This window comes from Ixodes scapularis, unplaced genomic scaffold (assembly GCF_016920785.2).
Source record: "Ixodes scapularis isolate PalLabHiFi unplaced genomic scaffold, ASM1692078v2 PGA_scaffold13__105_contigs__length_92229423, whole genome shotgun sequence".
NCBI lineage: Eukaryota > Metazoa > Arthropoda > Arachnida > Ixodida > Ixodidae > Ixodes > Ixodes scapularis.
Window position 1 is genome coordinate 5,394,552 of NW_024609839.1, and position 21,090 is coordinate 5,415,641.

General features: G+C 44.3%; 2 protein-coding genes across 2 annotated transcripts; one reads left to right on the forward strand and one right to left on the reverse strand.

Moving 5' to 3' along the window:
• Positions 1 to 232: 232 nt before the first annotated feature.
• LOC115318153 (cysteine-rich hydrophobic domain-containing protein 2-like) lies at positions 233 to 19,658 on the reverse strand. Its single transcript, XM_029977858.4, has 6 exons — positions 19,338 to 19,658; positions 16,386 to 16,440; positions 13,468 to 13,623; positions 5,921 to 5,977; positions 1,583 to 1,642; positions 233 to 846 (listed from the first exon to the last, which is right to left on the reverse strand). Exons 1-6 carry the CDS (start codon positions 19,478 to 19,480, stop codon positions 796 to 798), a joined length of 522 nt encoding a protein of 173 aa, XP_029833718.2. The 5' UTR covers positions 19,481 to 19,658; the 3' UTR covers positions 233 to 795.
• A 614-nt stretch (positions 19,659 to 20,272) lies between these two features.
• Positions 20,273 to 20,968, forward strand: LOC115318145 (vesicle transport through interaction with t-SNAREs homolog 1B-like). Its single transcript, XM_029977856.2, has one exon. It carries the CDS (start codon positions 20,273 to 20,275, stop codon positions 20,966 to 20,968), a length of 696 nt encoding a protein of 231 aa, XP_029833716.2.
• Positions 20,969 to 21,090: the final 122 nt, after the last annotated feature.

The window sequence follows — 21,090 nt, forward strand, 5'->3', positions numbered from 1 at the left end:
TTCGTGAAAAGCGAACAATTGGCGCCGATTTGCAAAGCTCCGAGACACACAATGTCAAGTTTTGATGTGTGTACCCTTTCCTAACGTTTCTGAAACTGATTGCCCGGTTAAAAGGGTTTAGCCAACACAATCCAAGCCGACGATCATGATCAATGGCACGCCATAAAGTTCTAAACTTTGTCGGCAGTCAACGAGGAAGCAGTCTCAAATGCCAGGTGCACTCGCTACGGAGTTGATGACGCTAATTGTACGAGCACCCTTGTCAACAACATTTGCGTATTTTAGATCGGAGCGCCCGCTAACAACTTTATTCCTACTGCTTCCGAGTTTACGCTCAGACAGCTTGCAACTGCTGACATCTGAAAAGGATTGATAGCATCGAACAAGCAACAGGTCTTTGACGCTGCTTCCAGCAAACTCCAGTTTGTTAAGTCTAAGCGTGTCCTACGTACGTTTAAACACGGTAAATTAAAGGCACCTGTGCAATTCTCTGCTGTTTTTCGTTTGCGACCTATCTCTGGTCGCACGTTTCTTTTAAACGACATATCAGATCTCTTGCGTCTGCACTTGGTACAGCAGTCTTGTGGTGTCGGCTAAGAACTCTTGCCTTGCGCCGTTTTTGTTGTCTGTAAGACGGTCTCCAAAGAGACGCAGCAAATGCTCAGGGCGGGGCTGTCTTCGTTCCGCCGTGACAGAGATTCGCTGCGCTCTGGTCGTCCTCGAGAGCCCTCTTGCCGCCTCATTGGTCCGAGCGCCGCGGCAACACTTGAGAAAGGGGGACTGGCTCGTCGGCCTTTAGTCGGGCCGATGGATGGCCAACTTGGGGATGAATTCGATGAGCAGCAGCTGGTTTCAGAACCAGTGGTAAGGGACCCTCATCATTAGCAAACTTAACTATTTTTGTTTGTAAAAAAAAATGGTTAGACAACAAGTCAAACAGTGAGCATAAGCAAAGTTACATTGTTAATTTTGTCTTGCAAGAAAAGCCTCTCTTTGGAAGTTGTGTACATTGATTGCAGAAACATTTCATCACGAAAACTGCCGCACTGGCTGTCGGCTACAGTTAGGCTTATTAAGAAAGCAAATAGCCGACACTGACCAATGGCTAACACAGTGAGATAGTGTAATGGCGAACACAGTAAGAATGTGTAAGCTTCAGACCATTTCATTCGTAATAAAAAGATTGATGTAATTACCATTAGACGAGAAGTATAAAAGGATGATTGAAGGCAAACTTTGCTTGCTTTGTGTCGGATCAAAAGCCATTCTTGGAAGTAGATGCAAGTTAATTAAGGAAACATTTGGTCGAAAAAACGGCAACAACAGCTGCCGTTTTCTCGACCATCGCCACATTTGGCACCGGGCAATAGCGACATTCAGTGATCTCGCCAACTTTGCTGCCAACCTGCGCAACAAAAGTCTGAGAGAACGGAAGAAGTGTCTCTACGTCTTCACTTTCTCATTTATAAGCTTTTTCTCTGAGCACTGCACAAGCTGTGCTAGCCCCGCAACCGTAGCACGAACAAGGTGACGCAGCGTAGTTTCAATAACTGGAGCCCATTTTCGATAGGAGGGTACTTACGTATTCCATCATGCTGTTGGAATCGCACCGCTGCTTTCCAAGCTTCCAATGTAGACCGAGCTGAAACAAAGCAACACGCTCGTTAACCGTTGAATAATCTGCAAGAGTTGGAGCAACAGTCCTGTGCCCCCCATGGGGAGATTTACGCCTATGCTAAATAAATATGGCAGAAGCTCTTTTGGTGGAACTCTCACGGGCAGTTCTTTATAGATATGCAACTGAAACTTCACCGTTTCTTCGAAGTGGTCTACTAGTCATTCGATGGGTGGAATTCCCGTCAAAAGGGAGAGGCTTGTGTGATGACTCGGATTTCAGTATAAAGAGATTAAACTCTAGCATGAATCGCCTTGATATGATGATGACATGACATACCGATAATACATCATATCATCATATGATATGACTACTCTACAACCTGGTATCAGGTTGTGCGCTTGTCGAAGGTGTATAGTGTAAATGCAAGACCGTCTGCAGCCCATACTGGCTGCAAAGGAGCAAGCGTTTGCACAAAATTTCTCTACGTTTCTGAAAATCGGAGCAGTCAGCAGATGATGTTCCTGCCGTCATGACGAAACGAAGGCAGCGTAGTAGACACCCCCCCCCCCCCCCCCACTTTGAATATTAAATGGTGGAAGAAACCAAAATGACAGAAGAATGTTCACACTGTGGTGTCTCTACTTATAGGTCGGCATTTTTATGAACGAACCCGCACACTTACTTTCTCACCAAGAATTTGGAGGATAATTGTTTGCACAAAACCAACGAGGCAATGATCTGATTTAGAAAAAGAAGTGAAACCGATGGAATGTTGAGCGTGATGTTCACATGGTCAGAACATTTGCATAGATCACATTTGCTGGCCTCCCTCTCTAAATTAGAGTGACTAACTGTATATGATTGACGTGCAAAGCAGGCACGTCGAAGATGCGCGAGCCTTTCTATTAAAATTCTATCCATTATCGAGTAAAGCCAGCACGAAGAAAGTTTCCCTTGGTTGACTACAGTGCAATCCACTTATAAAGATAATGAAGAAAAAATTCATTCTTCATAATTGATTATCGTTGTATAAGGACGAAAAGCTGGGAGTTTCTAGTCTTGAAACTCTAGAAACGGACCGTTATAAGCAGTACATCGTGATATCTGGTATCGTTAGACGTGGAATACACTGTACTACACAGATTCTCCTACCAATTGCCTTTCCTTGCTGAACAGGAATTCGATGTTCTTTTAACTACAGAACGCATTTTTGCAGCCGAACTCTTAGGAGAAAACCGTCGTGAAGAGCAGTCATGAAGAACTGTCACAAAGGACTGTGACGTCACCTGACGCCATGACATGGTTATATCATGACGGCGTCGTTTTGTCACAGCTCGTAGCATTTTGTCACCCCCCCCCCCAGTCCTTGTCGGCGTGATCAAGCTATACATTGTTTCACGTCAAGTGCAGACACATCCGACACTTTGGGCTGATGAGATCTATCAGGCAGTGTCAGACGCGCACCATCATGGTGCTTATCTTGTTTATGTATGCGTTCTTTCATCGCTGAACCAATTGCAAACAGACTGGTTCATCTTGTGGTTTTGAAGCTGCTTGATTGGTCCCAACTAGCTTGTAGCAGCTTTCAAGTATCCTCGTGGATGCTGCTAGAAAGGTTTACTCCCGTAACTGAAGTATTTTTTTCTGCAATAAATTACTTCCGACATGCAGGTGCCACCTGAAGTGTGAGTTTCTGAACTTTCAAACACATTTATCTCAATTTCACTTTTCAGCATCAAATCTTTTTTCAGGAAAGCTACCATTTGATAATAAAACGATGTGTGGATCCAATTTTTGAAGTTTCTGTACTGAAACTTTTGTAAGGAACGTACTTGGCTATGAGCTTACTTTCTGCATTTCATGGCCCTTTGTTATAAAAAAAAGCTGCAGTAACTTAAACCTAACGCTGGCAAACAATTTTTTAATTTTCATATTTCTTTTTTTAATAGAAATGGTGTTCTGTCATTTCTTTACAAGCCGTGTGACAGAGATGTTTTACTGCATGCTTGTTCAAAAGAACTGGCCATTATCATTTCCTATTCTAAACGAGTTCTTCTGGGGGGGGGGGGGGGGGGCATGTTCATTTGATATACATGTACATCATTTGATGTACTTTTTAAAGGATATATTTATACTTCTAAAATTTAGCCATGTCATCCTCTTTACCAACTATCAATGTGCCCTGCAAATTTTATACGAAAAAGACTAACGGTGAAAAAGTTTGCTTTCCTGAGTAGTATCCTCCCTTAAAAAAACTCTAAACCTATAAAAAAAAGTTTTTTTATTTGGAAGGACAGGACGTCTCAGAATAAATACATGTCTCAAAATAAATGCATGTAAAAAAATGATTTTTTTTGTTTTGTACAGGGTGATTTAAGGAGACGCCAGGCCCTTTAAATCAGCCACAAAATTCGGTTTCTTAACCTATCACGCTACGACTTTGTGCAGCGTTGCCCACAGATGGTGCTTTTTTTTTTTTGTAAATTTTGCAAAGAGCGAGCTTGCCTGAGGAAAAAGTAAAGAAAGAAAAAGGCTCGGCTCCTATGGAAATGCAGCGAAGCCACCGGTCTTCAAACAACATGGCGCCGTTTCGCACGGGACACAAGAGATGGCGCAAGGGACGAGCATACGGCGCCGAGAGCTGGCGTTTTTAGCAGACAATCTTTTCGACTCAAAAGCGGCGCGCGTTCCGCTGGCGGCGACAGTCGCAGAAACAAAAACAGGCGCGGTAACAACAAAGAACTGCAGTTTCTCATCTGCTAAATACGCCGGCTCTCAGCGTCGTATCCTCGTTTGTTGGCGGCAGTTGGCGTCGCGACCGCTTACGCCATCTCTTGTCTCCCGTGCGAAACGGCGCCATGTTGTTTGAAGACCGGCGGCTTCGCTGCATTTCCATAGGAGCTAAGCCTTTTTCTTTCTTTACTTTTTCCTCAGGTAAGTTCGCTCTTTGCAAATGTTACAAAAAAAAAACAAAGAAAATGCACCATCCGTGGGCAACGCTGCACAAAGTCGTAGCGTGATAGGTTAAGAAACCGAATTTTGTGGCTGATTTAAAGAGCCTGGCGTATCCTCGAATCACCCTGTAGTATTGATGATGCAGTACAAATTTTTCGATTTGCGGGCAAAACCGAAACTGTACTCTAGGCCAGGTTTGTACAAAACTATTTATTGTCCATTCCAACTCAAGAAAGTTTTTGCTAATCTGGGGATAATGAAAATACACGAATATTACAAATATAGACTTGCCATGGTATATATGCAAGAATATACCGAGAGTAAAAAATTCCTATTTGACTTGGCTTCCCTCAGAAAAAAACCGCAAACGCATACCCTTCGTCACCCTGACCCTTGGATAATAGATAGATACATCGCGTACTGACTACGGGCTTAAGGCGATTAGAAGAACCCTGCCTCCGTTGCTCAACACTTTATCGCATTCCAATGTTATTATAGTATCTTTAACCCCACGTGAGATCCGTGAATATTTTATTTGAAATAATGTCGTGTTAACGTTTTGTATTTTGGAAGTCCATTTTCTTCATTGTTGCGTGTGGCAGATATCTAGTTGGCATTTTCGGCCCAGTGTTTGCTTTTCTTCGCTTTGTTTTTTTTATTCCTGTTTTGCGTTGGTGGACTTCTTTGCTTTGTACAATTTTTGACACCGCTGTGTTCCTGTGAGGGGGCTGGGGACCAGTCAAGCTCTTTGTAGGCTTTCTTCCCCAGCTTTCACCATATAGTATACATGTATATGGTAAATAAACTATTATTATTATAAACAAAAACGTAGAGCGAGGGAAACGAGGGCTGGGGAGGAGGAGGCAGACGAAACGCAAAAGAAAGGAGGAAGTTTCCCCCTCTCCTCTCCAGCATACAGTCTGCATGCTCCTCCCCAGCCTTCCTTTCCCTCACTCCACCTTCTTGAGTTGAAATTGGCTATAGTGTTCGCTCTGAGGCAACTCGGAGGTCCAGCAAACTCGGAGCGGACACTAGTTGGGTACAAACCCTATCATCATCATCCCACAGGAGAACAGTTTCGGTTTCGTCCGCAAACCAAAAAGTTTGTATTGTAGCATAAATATTAGTAAAAAAAATGTTTTTTGTGACAGACAAATTTTGAGACATGCCTGTTCTCACCAGATAGGGTACTAGGTACAACGTTTTTTAAAGTTGAAATGAAGGAGAATAGTGTAATTTTGTGTTTGACTTCAGCCCAATCTTAGAATGAGACAGCCCTCTAACGGTTGCCTGCAGAAATGCAATGGGCACAAAAACAGGACCGCATGGAGTTGAAGGCACACTTACCTTGTGGTAAAGGTGACTATTCTCCCAGTCCAGGACTTTCTCTATCGAATGCCGCGTCTGCAAATAAGATAGATTCCAGTTTTCTATCCCGTTCCGACACAGTCTTTGAAGGTCTGTAGCCGTCTATACACGTTCAAAAGTGTACATTGGCGCTTTAGTATTTGCAAGATGCAATCAGAAATGTGACGTTGCAGCATTCAATTGTGTATAAGTTGTGGTCATACACCAAGCGTCTGTCAGCACCTGTTCTAGTGTGCTAACAAAAACGACAAAACAAATGTACAGCACGGGGCTTCAGAGTCTTCCCAAAATGATAAGCATGTAGTTCTTTCAGATTTGTTTTAAACAATGTGGAAAACACGACCGAAGGATACTTGATTTTTCTTGCCACGGGCACTAGTCGAAACTTGAAAGCTACAGAGGCCACATTCACGAAGTCTTTCTCAGGCTACGCAACTTAGCTATGTTTGCAAATTACACACATCGTAAGAAGTGCGAAAGTTAATATTTACGAACTGAAGTTCTAGTCTTTTGGCGCCCTGCAAGCTCCCGATGCCAGCGAGAGCGTGGCTGTTGCTATAGCGATAGTCCTTTCGGCAACACAAACAACTAATCAGGGCTCAACCCGCTTCGGAGCACGTGGATTCTGAATTACAACAAGCGCAGGTGGACTTTCCGCCAATGCTTGTCTGGAGATTGTTTTCGCGCAGTGAAATGACGACGCTATGATTTACATGGGCCCTAATGTCCAGAGAGAATGCCGAAATAACTGCCTCGGTCGATTGCTGTAAACTCAATCACTACGAAGTCAACACAACTACCATCGTTGCTAAAAGAAGACGGCTTGCACTGTTCGACTGCAAAAGCGGCGCACAGGGAAAAAAAATTGCTGCAGCGTTTTTTCGCGGCCTCGGGGCTGTAGGAGCGAGTAGTCGTCCAAGAACATACATGTGAACTACAAAAGTGTCGGCAAGAGCCATGTCAATACCTATTTAATACACTGGGAGGGCACATGCGCCTGTTTGATCGAATCTCTGGAACAGCGCTGTTGGACTGCATCTCGGTCAGCGCCTCGGGACCAAATTTTTATTTATTTATTTATTTACTGAAATACCTTAAAGATCCACTGAAAATAAATGTTTTTAAACAGTCTGGTTGAAACACGCGTGTCAAAAAACTAACTTTGCGCAAAACCAAAATAAGTTTTTAGAGCAATTTTGACGGTGTGAGACGCGATTTAGTCGGTAGTAACCTCGTTTCCACTTGTTTTCTCTCTCGGCATTTCGGGTGCATGGAGGAGAGGTGGATCGGCTTGGCCCTCATTTGAGGTGGCGAGAGTGTATGACCATTCCGTGGCGTCATGGACATTCCACGCAGAATTTTAAATAAGTCTCGAGCCTTCAATACTGCTCCAAAAATGTATTTTTTCACGTAAAATTTATTTTTTGAGACGCGTGTCCCAACCAAACTGTTCAAAAAAACTTCTTTTTTTTCTTTGACCCTTTAAAGGTTTTCTCAACTGGATTACATAAAAGAAAAGGCACACACCTTACGAGGAAAAACTAACTAAAAACAACCAAAAGAATCAAAGCAAAAAACAAAAAAAAAGAATAAATAACTAAAGCAAGTCACACAGCCACCACTATTTTAAACAAGAAATGATAGAAGAGAAATCAGAACATTTCTAAATAAAAAAAAATAAGAGTCTAAAAATATTTGGGTTAGTTTTGGTGACAAAGGAATCGGGAAGGGCATTCCACCAAACAACATAGTTTTGAAAAGAAAAAAAAAGAAAAGAAAAAGGAAGAGGTTTTTCAGGTGTAGTGATCAAGTTTGCACAAGTGGTGAACATGAGGCGATACATTGAGAAATTGATTTTTGCGGGCCTTTGCGGCCCTTGGCCAAGACTTTCGGACGGACGGCGGCAAGGCGACGCCTGGAAATAGTCGTTCTACCGCACACAAGTCTTCGTCGAAACCTGCCGTGACTGTGGTCTCCTCCGCACTGCCAGTCCAGGTGACGGACGAGGTAGCACCGAAAGACGCCGATGAATTTACGCCCGTCCAACGGAAGAAACACGTCAAGCCTTCTTCTGGAACCTGTGCAAGCAGTAAGCTGTCGTCAGTCCCTAGACGACCGAGGCTTGAGGAACTTTTTGTTTCCCGCCTTAGTCCAGACACTTCGTGCGATGATGTAGGAGCAGCTCTTACTGCCCTTCTGGAAGGGAAACCTTTTACCGGCATCCAGTCTAAAACAAAACATGATAGTTACTCTTCTTTCCACATACCTGTGAATGAGGAAGACTTCAACAAAATTAATGTGGCGGACGTCTGGCCAATGGGCTCTCTTTTCAGACCATTTTTTGGAGCGGTACGGGGTAATGATGATCGTGACACAATTACGACGAATTAGATCGCAGCATAAATTGTTCACTCTTTTACCAAAATGTACGCGGGTTGCGCGCAAAAGCTAATATATTTTTTAAAAACGTCGTTCTAAGTGATTTCGATATTATTTCACTAACTGAAACTTAATTGAACAGCTCCTTTGCAACAAATGATTACTTTCCCCCCGAATACACAGTCTTCTGCCGGGACAGAGATTATGAAAATTTGACTGTAAACTTCGGTGGCGGAGTCCTCATTGCAGTTAAAAATCACTTGCATGCGGTTCGCAGGTTCGATTTTGAGTCAGACTGCGAATCCGTTTGGATTGAAATAACTCTCCGTGATAAGACAAGCCTTCTAATCGGCACATTTTATTTTCCTCCTAAATTTTATGCATCTATGCTTTCTGATCAGTTAGATATAGTGGGAGATAAGTTTGATGTAGACCGACACAGTATACTCATACTTGGTGATTTCAACATTCCTGATATAAATTGGAGTCAAGAACACTCAGCTCTGCCCACTCGTAATGCCTCGCCAAAGGCAAATATTATTTTGTCTTTTATAACTTTCAGGGACTGAACCAATGGAATAGTCTTAAAAACCATGCAGGAAAAATCCTAGATCTTGCTCTATCTAACTTTGCCATCGACAGCCTAGTGTGTGTCCTTAACCCATTGGTATCACCCGAAGTTTTGCACGTCCCATTTTTTGTCTCCCTTAAGCTTTTCGTGGGGAACGTGAAGCAAAAAACAAATCCTGACTCGTTCTCCTTTTCAAGAGGCGATTACTTTGGTCTATTTCAATATTTAGATAACGTAAACTGGGCACACATATGCAACATGACTGATGTAAACTGTGCGGTAGCAGCGTTTACTAAACATATCGTATCTGCACTTGAGCGCTTCGTTCCTAAGAAACGTCCCCAAACAAATCGGTATCCTCACTGGTATTCTTTCGAGCTGCGATCAGCCTTAAGATCCAAATTGCATTATCATACGAAATATAAGGCTTCTGACTCAGCGTTTTGGTACGCCAAGTTTTCCGAATCACGTGCGCAGGCAAAGTCGTTGTTGCAGCGCGATAAGAGAGTGCACCATGAGTCTGCAGAGCGCCGTTTATATCGTGAACCATTGCAGTTCTCGAGGCACGTCAAGAACCCTACTGCCACAACTGCATCGACAACAAACATCGCTGACTCATTGGAATTCCGATAAGTGAACCCGAAGAAGTAGCGAACGTTTTTGCGAGCTATTTTGCCTCTGTATATTCTTGCAGCCGGAATGGTTTATCTGCGCCTGACGTTGGTGACAGCGGTAGCAATTGCCTATCAGTCCCATTATTTGAAATCGCTGACATTAAACTTGCAATCCAAAACTAAAACATAAGTTATCGGTCGCATTTGACGGTATCCCGAGTTCTATTGTCAAAGGATGTTCTTCCATTTTCACACCCATTCTAACGCATATTTTTAACCTTTCTTTATCGACTTGCACTTTTTCTTCGATTTGGAAAAACGCGATAACCGTGCCGATGCATAAGAAAAGAAGAACAGATGACCTAAAAAAGTATAGACACATTTCATTATTATGTCCATTTGCAAAGGTTTACAAAACAGTACTTTCGGGACATATTTCGAGCTTTTTTAAACTTAACATCCTGCCCTCACAACACGGTTTTGTGCGCGGAAGATCAGTATAATCAAACTTGGTGTCTTTTCTTAATTTCGTTTCGCCTATCGTGTGTCAGCAGGGTCAGGTTGACAGTGTATATTTTGACATGTCCAAGGCATTTGATTTGGTTGACCACTCGATACTTTTACAAAAGCTGATATCGTACAATACGAGTACTACACTATGCACATTGTTTCACAATTATTTCTCCGATAGATAGAACTTTGTACGTATTCTCGGTCATCTCTCCCGGCCTTTTGTCACCCTGTCTGGTGTTCCCCAGGGGTCCATTCTTGGACCAATTCTTTTTAATGTTTTCATAAACGACCTTCGTTCATGTGTTCTACATTCAGAAATCCTGCAATACGCCGATGACATCAAGTTATTTAGGCAGATAGTATGTGTAGAGGACTGTGTGAAACTAATGGATGATGTAAAATCAGTGAGCGATTGGTGTAGTCTCAACAGGGTGACACTTAATCCCACTAGGACTGTTGTTATGTCATTTGCTAAGAAGCTAAGGCCTTTTCATTTTTCTTACCAACTCCGCAACGCTCCATTGCAAAGGGTGGATTGCACTCATGATATTGGAGTTTATATAGACTATTCTCTGTCATTTCATACGTATGTCAATAACATTGTCAACGCGTCTTTTCGTACGTTAGGTGTCATATCCAGAATTACACGCGAGTTTTTCATGTGGGCCTGTATTATGCAGTTATACTTTTCATTAATTAGGTCTAAGCTAGAGTTTTCATCAGTTGTGTGGAATTCTATTGGGCGTACGCACCAAGAGTCGATTGAAAATGTCCAGAAACGTTTTTTTTCGAATTTTTTTACGACCGCTATGTTGGTTGCATTGTTTACTTTGAATATAGAAGACTTTTAGAGCGATACAATTGTTCTACTTTGAGTGCCAGACGACGCAACAGAGATCTCATATGTTTGTTCAAATGCCTTCACGGAGTCAATGATTGCCCTGACCTAACTTTATCGATAAATATACATGTCCCAAGAAGATTTTTGCGAATTTCTCTTCCATTTTATGTTAATGAATTTTTCCGAACCTGCCCCATGACACGTATTCAGACCTTGTATAATACTTTCAATGATTCTTGCATTGACATTTCAACCCATCCTTTGCAGCGTTCAAGTTTTCTCTTACGAATCTATAACCATCTTTGTAGTGTTCAAGTTTTCTATTGTCAATTTGTAGAATTATTCTTTTTTTTTTGCTATATGTTAGTTGCGCATCATTATCAAGGCTTCAAGCGTTTCATGAACACAAAAAATAAACAAATGAATGAATGAATGAATGAAGAAATGAATCTCTCTACATTCTGTAGAATCAACGAAAGTTTCCTTTTTCAACAAGAGCGTTTGCCGTCGCTGCCTCTGAAAACAAGGCAATGACAAGGGGAAGAGACTGACTTCTGAGCTGAAAATCGGAGTCAGAAATTAAACTATTTATACGGGAAGGGTCGAGAAGGGTCGCGCGAGCACATTCTATTCAGCAGACGGTCTTGGCCAGGGACAGTCGGAACAACACAGCGTAGGAGTGCCTTGCTAGGCTTAGTGTGCCGAACTAGCCCTTGACAGCTGCTTGAATGGCGAAATTGCTGCCGTTGTAGCTTTTTTCGGATATCTTCGGATCCAGCGTTCGTAAGACTGTTTCATAAATCTGACCTCTGGTCTATAGCAGCTTCTACGTTGCTTGCACTCATAGAGAAACAAAGCGTACAGTGAAATACCACTTGAAGAAACTTGAATTGAAAAAAAATATTCAGATGAACAAACTCAAATTCCCCAGCAAAGCCACACTGTGCATAAAGCATTTAATGAAGTGAACTTTCACCGATGTAAACTATTCTTTGAGGTGCCTTGAAATTTGTTTGAGTTGTATTTCACTGTATCTCCCGAGATTCGACATGGCGGGGATCGAAGCGCTATAGACCTTATTTTTCATGGTGAAGTCGTGCAGGACTTTGAGGACTGTGTTGCGAGACTCAAAGATGGTGACACGTCTGTGCTGTTTTAGTGTTCCTACGTTGTTCCAAATTGACTGAACATAGGAAAAGAGATGAAAAACAAAGAACTGCAGCCTGCACTAGAGCCTTTTTTCTCAGACCTGTAGAGAACATTCGATATGAGAAGCGACGGAAGCATCGCTATCTTCAAGGACCATTGCTTCCCATTTTTGATAAGTGGCACCAAAAATAGAGAAGATCTGCACTCTGTAGGTGGCACAACCTGTTGCCCAATGAAAAAGGATTCAGCCACATTTATCTACCTATGTTTTGGGCTCCTGTGAAACTGCGCCGGACAATTCTTCCCAGTATGCCTATGCTTCTACAGGGTGCAGCCATAAGGATCAACACATCGGCTTGCATTGCAAAATTTCAAATTCTTGCATACCCGCAATTGGGACGCGAACATAGTCTCTCAAGATGTATGTCTGTTTCTTTTCAAAGCTTAAGTCAGAGATGGTAATATATTAAAATTAAAGCACAAACGACGGCTGTGCATTTCCTATGGCCTATACAAGATGTTTGTTGTCTGCAAACTGGTTTTTGAGCTTTCCCACAGGTGGTCATTATTCATCATATATTGTTAAAAGTATTAATTAACGCGATTATCTCGCACATCGCCAGCCTCTACTATTGGCGCTTAGTGTTTTTGCGTATTGCGAGCCATGCGGGAGCGAACTCGTAAACCAGTGTGCAGACGACAAACAGGCTTTTATAGGACAAAAAAAATACACGGCCACTGGTTTCGCTTTATTTCTAACATTTCACATCCTCCGAGTTGGGCTTTGAAAACAAGACATAAAACTTCTTGCTAAACTATGTTTCCGTGCCCAATTTCTCGCATACATGCTTGGAATTTGAATTTCGCAAGGCGTGCCAAATGTGGCGGTCCTTACTGCCCCACCCTGTACATGCACCCTCTCGCCTTGCCTTGCTTCCCGCTGTCGTTCTTTTCGACGGGCAACGTCTCGCACGACCCACGTGGTCGGAACCCGTCTTTGCGCATATTTAGCCTTTTTCGGCGATTCTCTTTTGAGCAATGGTACTATGCAGCATAAATATCAATAAAAACCGATACAATGCCAGCACGTTTTGACGGGCGGATGCTATGTTGGGCTGCACTTCGTTTGAAGTTCACAGGCAACCTTCTAGACTGTGCTTGTTACTTGAAAAGGGTTCATTACTACAGTGGAATCTCGTTAATTCGAACCCTCTTAATTCAAACTCGTGGATAATTCAATCTAACATGCAGGTCCCGTCCTATGAGTTATAAGGGAGGAAACTCCCGGGAGTTCAAAGTTTGCATTATTCAAAGAAAGTTTTGGTCCCCTTCGGGTTCAAATTATTGAGATTCCACCGTACTTCCTCTTAGCGCTTGGGCCAGATGCTCCCAAAGAGAACTTGGGGAAAAGATAAACGTTGGGGAGGGAGCTCAGTGTTCGAGAAGACGAACGACTCACCCGTTTGCTCAAGCAGACGACGGGCCAGAGCGAGCATAAGAGGGTACAGCAACAACACAGGCAGCCGCAGAAAAGCCACTTGACGTTCACGGGTAGAGTCTTGCGCAGGACGCTGTTGATGCGCACAATGGTAGCTTTGAATTCTTCTGGAGCCACCTGCGGTAATTTTGCAGCCGGTTAAATTACAGCTACCACAGCACGCCACCTCGCACGAGAAACAACTTTCGGCCCTACGTGTAAACGAGGGTGGCGCCATTTCCCATCGACTACGGTGGATGAAAAGTTTGGGTCCGGCAACGGCATCTGCTCATAGAGCCCTTTTGTTTCGCCTGCTCAGTTAGAGCCACTTGCCTGCCTCGTATACTGCCCAACATCTTTTAATGCATATTCCTAAAACTCGTTACACACTTCACGAATGCAAACCTCTATACTCGTGGACTGCATCATGTGGCATTTCAGAAGTGAAGGGCGGTCGTGCGCGGCTCTGTTGTCGAGCGCCCATGGGCCGACAACTTTAACCGCATAGCCACAGCAAGGTGTCCTTGAGTATATACTCTGTTGCAGGTTAAGAAAAGGTAGACAAGCTTTGCCCAAAAAGCCCTCCAATCTTTCTACTTTAGCAGAGTGAATGCCAAAGAGGAGGTGAGTTCACCTGCCTCCTCTCCAGTGTTCGATCTGCTAAAATCGAAAGAATGTAGGGCTTCGCAGGCAGCGCTTGTCTCGCTTTTCTTAACCTGCAATAGAGTGTACACCTAGTGGTCGGTTTGCCTTGCTGCATGCCCGACCCGGAGAAATAACATGGAGCAAACCGGTTTCAACAACAAGAAACTACATTTAATTGAACGTGGACGGGACGAGGAAGAATACTAACAGAAAACCAACGAGCACTGGTGGTGCTTCAGTCCAGCCAGCGACTCGCTGACGGTCATCACAGTCCCTGGGAGCAGTGAGGCCGCGGCACAAATTCCATCGGTACGTCGAATCTAGCCGGAGCCCAACATCATGGAACCGAGCATGACGATTTCACTGCTTCATGTTCCCATTGCCATGCTTTAGGATTCTGGGGCCGCCATATCGCTTATAGGTGATTTCTCTGCAAAGCATAAGAGACAACCCTCCAGGAATGAAAAAACCCGTTTGCAGCTAGCTGCTGGCACAGCGATAACAGCTGGAGGAACCGTGAGGCTGCGGACTCTGTTTAGTGGAAAGAAGCGGCGTCAGCGATTTCTTTATCTGCCAGGACTCGTGGCACCCGTGATCGTGGGCCGAGATATCATTACAGGCGAAAGCATGACACTTGTCTTTTCTGGAGGCAGATACCGGTCGGTACAGCAACCGGAACTGACTATGTGTTATTCCTCCGGGTCGGGCATGCCCAGCCAGGGCAAACCAAACACAACCTTTCCCAAAAAACGCTCCTAGCCCGCCACCATACTGCTGATGATGAAAGCGTCTGGTGCGACTCTCGCATGCCCTAATAGTTTTTCTGTCACGCTCCTGGATTGTTGAAACCTGCTCAGTGCGATCCCCCACCTATGTTTTGCGGTTTCGTATAGAAAGATTTCCAGCCTCTCTTGGAAGTTTCTGCTTTATTTTCCTTGAGCATGCTGCATGCCCTTTCACTGTTGCCTTCCCCCGAGACAAATGAGGCTGGTAAGTGCACACCATTTCAGCGGTTCTGCTCGACATTCACAAGAAACAAAGCAAGGAAAGAACATCGAACGGCACACGACACAATTCTGCAAACAAGGAAAACTGTTCTTTCAAGTCCCAGAGATAATCTACGCCGAGCTTTATCTTAGGGACTGGAGAGCACAGTTGTCTCTCTGCTTGGTGCTGGTATTGTGAAGAAAAAAAAGGAAGCTCTCCCTAAAACCAGGTCCTCTTGAATTACGGCCGCTTGTAGAGGCGCGACTGTCGTGAACACCGCTGTGCCGCGTTATTTGATATATTTCTCAGATAAATCCTTTTCGAATAATGGTGTACCGTGTGGTATGCGCAATATATTGTTTGAATGTTGACGGTTGCTAAGTTTGATGTCAGAGTCGTGCCATGTAGATTGGTATCACATCATTTGTGCGCGTGAAATATGCGTGCCTTTCGACCACCTTGTGTTGTCAAGGATTTTAGACAGCTTTGTTGACTGACACTGCCGAGCAGGCGGCGCCAGCAAAACTCGTCGTAAAACAAAACAAACATACCAGCCACATTTGTTTAGTCGGGCACGTACCCAACAAAAGTAGTAAGCAGTTTCATTTTTGTTTTAAATGCGGCAGAATGCTTCTTCAATGTCTTTGGGAAAGTACATACAGCATTAAATGCAAAACAAAACATCGGGAAAAGTCGAGAGTTGAGCTTCCAGCTGTGTCTGAAGTTGCGTCTACGCAGCCTGCACCTATCGAGATCAACGGTCCACTCAGATAGGGTTAGCGGGGACGCCGGTAAAAGACTAGCGCCAAACGCACCGAACAAGCTCACTGGGCTTGTCAAAGATTGTTATTCTAGACAGGAACAAGTATCTCTCAGTGATAGTAGGCAGCTATTAATAATTAAAACTAAAGTTATGAAAAAACTGTGGTGCAAGCCTCTCTCAACGTTGCATTCATAGACAATACAGAATCATTGTTTGCACACAGGAGCTTCTGCAAGCCAGCAACAGATATCACAGCCTATAATCAAGTTGGTTTAGCCATAAATGAGCCAAAGTATGTTAGCAAGAAAAAACAATTTTACGACAATTGAGCCAGTAAAATTTCGTGACCCCACATTGTGCGTCACCATATCACAGCCAGATTTGTGCTTAAATCTCAACCTTTGTTTCTTAAGACTAGCATATCTCTACAAGAGCGTCTCTGAAGATAACCACCGCCACTAAGGGTTGTCAGTGATTGGGAGCGGATTTCGAAGAGGGTATTTACCTTAGCAGATAGCGTTGGCGGGAATTCCGTGTCGAATTTATTGCTCAGACCAAACCTGCAAGCAGAAGACAGCCACATTTCTAAAGAAACTGCTTCCTCTTCAAAGATGTCCACTGGACAATGGGAACGGTCCCACGCGTGGACCGCATAACACGCTTAAGATAATGAAGATGTGATTGTTGTAACATGACAAGAGATCAGTCAAAGGATGTGTGTACACCCCTCCCCGCTTGGTTATATATATATTGTAAATCATATTAATAATTGAGCGAGGCACTGCTTCGCATTTAAAAGATACCGTGGTTCGCATCAAGGATCTGAAAAGCACAGTGATACGGGGGAACGATCAACACTGGAAAAGAGACATAGGGACACTTGGAAGTTGTCAGCTCAATGGTGTCTTTTTTTTTTTAAACAGAAGGTACAACTTTGAACACACAAAATGAGTTGCTGTAGTTCTTGTCACTGCTGGAGTGTGTTTTGCTTTGTCCCGTACCACGGCATCCTGTTACTCCGGGAGTGGAGTCAATGAAGAAGCTTATTCTGTGGATCAGGGTGTCTAGCAAATTACTATTTTGAAAACCTCTGACAATTTCAGGTGAAATTTCCTAACCACTGTAGAGGTGGTTAAATATATAAAGCCGTTACAACACAAAGCATTGAGCACTGAACACTGTAAGAATCATTTTGCACGGGCTTAATCCAACTTGCATATTACAAAATATTCGGGTTCGTCTAGTCCGGATTAAATGAGCACTCTCTTGTTGCCAGCATCATCAGTAAAGAGGCCACTTTCGGAGACACGATGAGAGCACAACTCTCAACTACACACGTCAATAACCGAATGGCAGCATGGCCACCAGATGCACACTTTCGGATAGTTTCGTTGTAAAGCTTGGGTTGGAGTCTGCGGCTCTCCCCATTTGTAAGTAACTCTAGTAGCCCTAGCAGGGTCTAGTCTAGTGTCGCGCCCTCAATCCAATCCAATGCTTGGACTGGATTTGTCGGCTGTTCCCTTTGTATCGGATAGCACACTCCACATCGAGTGAGCAGACTCTGCGCTCTGCTCTAAGCAAAATTTATTGCCCATTTTTCTTCCACCAAGTCCACAAGTCTTTGCTCAGGGCACTCGATGGCGTTTCCGGCTTATTTTTTCTGACTGGGCTCGTTTTTTGATAATGTCCCTGACTATTCCGGGTTGTGCCTCCATGTCACACCACTCAGGAACAGTCGACTAAAAGAACTTAGTGGAAATGAACCAATGCATAGCATCTAAAAGAGAAGTAATATTAAAAATCTTTATTGGCTAATGAGAGCCACACAAAGGCAACAGTCCAAACTATCGGGACAAGAACGACAGGGCGTCTGTTTCAAATGCCCCTGCTCCAGCATGCACAGTGCTGGGGCTGCGCATTGCAGGCTTACAAGTCGCCGAAGCGGTATCAAAAGTAGGAAGCCATCATTCTCATCTTGTCAGACTGCAACAACTGTGTTCATATGTGGTGATGCAATATGCTAGATGAGGACAACACTGTCATACAAATACAAATCGCACGCATACTCGCAGGCAGGAGACTTTTGCCAGCATGGAGAAGTGAACGGTAAAGGGGGAAATCGTGGTCGAATCGAGAAAAGCAAAGACGGCTTTTACAAATAAATTATGCATCGCAGAAAGCTGAACCATAGTGAAAATCTGATGCTAGCGGTGGTGATAAATTGTGAAAGTGTGAGCGCATGAAGTTACCTGGATCTAAAGACACACAGAAAAAAAAAAAAGACTTTTCAGTGAGCCGACATCTACTTCAGCCTAATATTCACCGAGGAGTAATTTGAGATTGTGGGTGCCTGTAGCCTTTATTTCAGTGAAAAAAAACTGGGGGCTATGTGCCACAAATATTTCGTTACTCCTAAAAAGAAACGGAAGTGACGGAGCTGACAACATGGCGTCTGATTGGTTAGAGGCTCAAAGGACTAAAGTTCCCTCTTTCGTCATTTGAGCCTCTAACCAATCAGACGCCATGATGCCAGTTCAGTGACTTCCGTTTCTTTTTAGGAGAAACGAAACATTTGTCGAACATAGCCCCCCTGGCCACTTAGAAAGACAATACTGTATTCTTTCATGCTTACAAGATTCTTCACTGACATATTGCTGCAAGCACCGACAGTATAAATTGTAATTTGGTGAATATTTGGCTCAGGTAAACGTCGACCCATTTAATATTTTTTCTGTAGTATGGCAACATTATGCGCTCAAACTTTCGCATTTTATCTTTACCGCAAGCGTCAGAATCTCAAGGAGTTTCAGCCTTCTGCGAAGCGTATTTTACTTATGAGAGCTACAAAGCCGGGTTTACATTTCAGGATCGGACTTCGTAGATCAGCCGATCGATAATGAAAACAAAATTCTGGATCGACGAGCTGTTTAATGGTCGTGACGTGTGCGAGACGTCATGAGGGTCGGCGCGACACCACAACAAACACGTGGGTGAGGCTGAATCGATGCTGGAAAAAGACCTCCCCTCCATTTCCCCACACACGCACGCCGTTACTATCTGGAAAAAGTTGCGGCACGCCAACCAAACACACTGGGCGATATCGTTCCCTTTGTTTGCCGTAACTACCACGAAAAATGCACAAACAAACAAAAAGTGCGTCGCTGGCAGCTCTCGCCGCCTGCCTCCGGGCGTTCGGAGGGGATAAAAACCCAACGTTGTTTGTGCCGCTATTTATTTTTAAAGCGACCTGGACGTTCAGAGACGCTGTCGGTTATACCGCGGAGGTCTTTTCCCTCTTTCGTAAGCGAGCACCGAAGCATGGTTTAAAAATGAACTATCGAAGTGCTCGCGCGAGCGCATACATGCACGGTGGGGGGTGAAGAACTCTTGCAGCGCGTGACGTTGAGGCGCATGGAGTAGGCGCTAGCTCGTGCGGAGGAGATAGAGCGGTACTCACACTGTCATGTTTCCGGCGCCTCGTATGACCACCGGTTCGGGTACGAGGCTCACCAACGAGTCTTCGTTGGCCCTCGGGTCTTCGTCGTCCTCTTCGTAGATCGCGTCGAAATCTGCCATGCTTGACTCTGTCGATGCCGCCATCCGGCTTCAGGGTCTCGGGCACGCACTCGTCGCTCTCCTGTTTCCGTCTGTGCGCGAGAAGTAACCGCGGTACGACCTAATGCGACTTCAAGCGAGTCATGGCACCGCACGAGCCATAACAAAAGCGCTTAGGGTTCGTTCAGCTGTTGTGAGGATCTCTGCCACTCTGTTTCGCTCTCCCCTGTTCCTCTACGATAGCTTCTTACTTCTCTCACCAGGTGACGGCACTAAAAAACGTGTTTAAATATAATAATCATATTGGCACATGGCGCGAAAAGCCGCCTAATTAAAACTAAGATTGTTTTGTACATTTATAAATGTTCGTGTCACTTGATTTGTTTGAGTGCGTTCTTTTACTTAATTCAAGATTAAACAAATGCCAGAACGGTCGGCATGGCTGAAAATTATAAAAGTGTAAATTAAGAGGACATAAATATAAATTGCGATCTAGTAATAATGCATTAATGGTATAAAACATAAAATCATTGTTCACATCAGCTTATCATTGCAATGTTTTCTTCTTTCGGTCGGTTTATATCCTTTATGTTAGAAATAAATTAACGAGCGCAACCCGTAAAATTCGATACTAAATGACGTCACTGTTAAAATGAGACGGAAGGACTTGGTGTTCTCGAACGCGTCCATATCACTGCTCTTGTCGCTGGTTTCTGCGATCTTTTACGGCGGGGTGTGTTTCGTGTCACGTTTGTGTCTTGGAGCCGTTTTTCGCGATTCTTCACGTCCGTGAACGCCCCCGGCTTTCCACTGGACTTCTCAGCGACGCATCACGGCATGTCGTCCGAGAAGTTCGAAGATCTCGAAGAGGACCTCAGGGCCCTTCTCGACGACATCAAGCACAAGTTGGACGGGACCCACTATCGCCTTCAAAGCGGCGAAAGCAAGAAAACCCAGCTACGCGAAGTACAGCGTAAACTGGACCAGGCCAACGGCGTCCTCCAAGAACTCCAGGCCGAAGCCCGCTCGGCGCCCAACGCGTACCGTATCCAGATGAACGCCAAGACCCGCAAGTACCGGGCTGAACTCCACGACGTCAACAAGGCGGTTGTCACACTGGCAACCAGCATTAACGCCAGCGGCGCGAGGCAGGAACTCCTGAGTCCTTCAACCGTCATCGGTGACTTTGGGAACGATCCTCAGCGAAGTCGGCTGCTTCAGATGAACGAAACCTTGGGCAGGACCACCGATACCCTCGCGCGAACGCTTCAAGTCGCTGCCGAGACCGATCAAGTCGGGGTTGCAGTTTCCGAAGAGCTGCGCACGCAGCGCGAGTCTCTAGTCCGGTCCAAAGAGCGGCTCAAAGAGACCGATCAGATCTTGACGACGAGTCGCAAGATACTGCGCACCATGTACAGACGCGTGATCACCAACAAACTCATTCTGATCTTGATCATCATCATGGAAATTATCATCTTGGGTGGCATCGTGTACTGGAAGTTTTTTTATCAAAAAGTTATTTGGCGATGGTGAATCTGGAAGTCGCGTGTTGTTGCTTCGTTGTGTAGTGTTGTTTTACCCAATAATTGTCAACGTTGAGAACGCGACATTGGGCAGATTTTTCTACTGTGATTTTGCGTCGCGGACGACGGGCA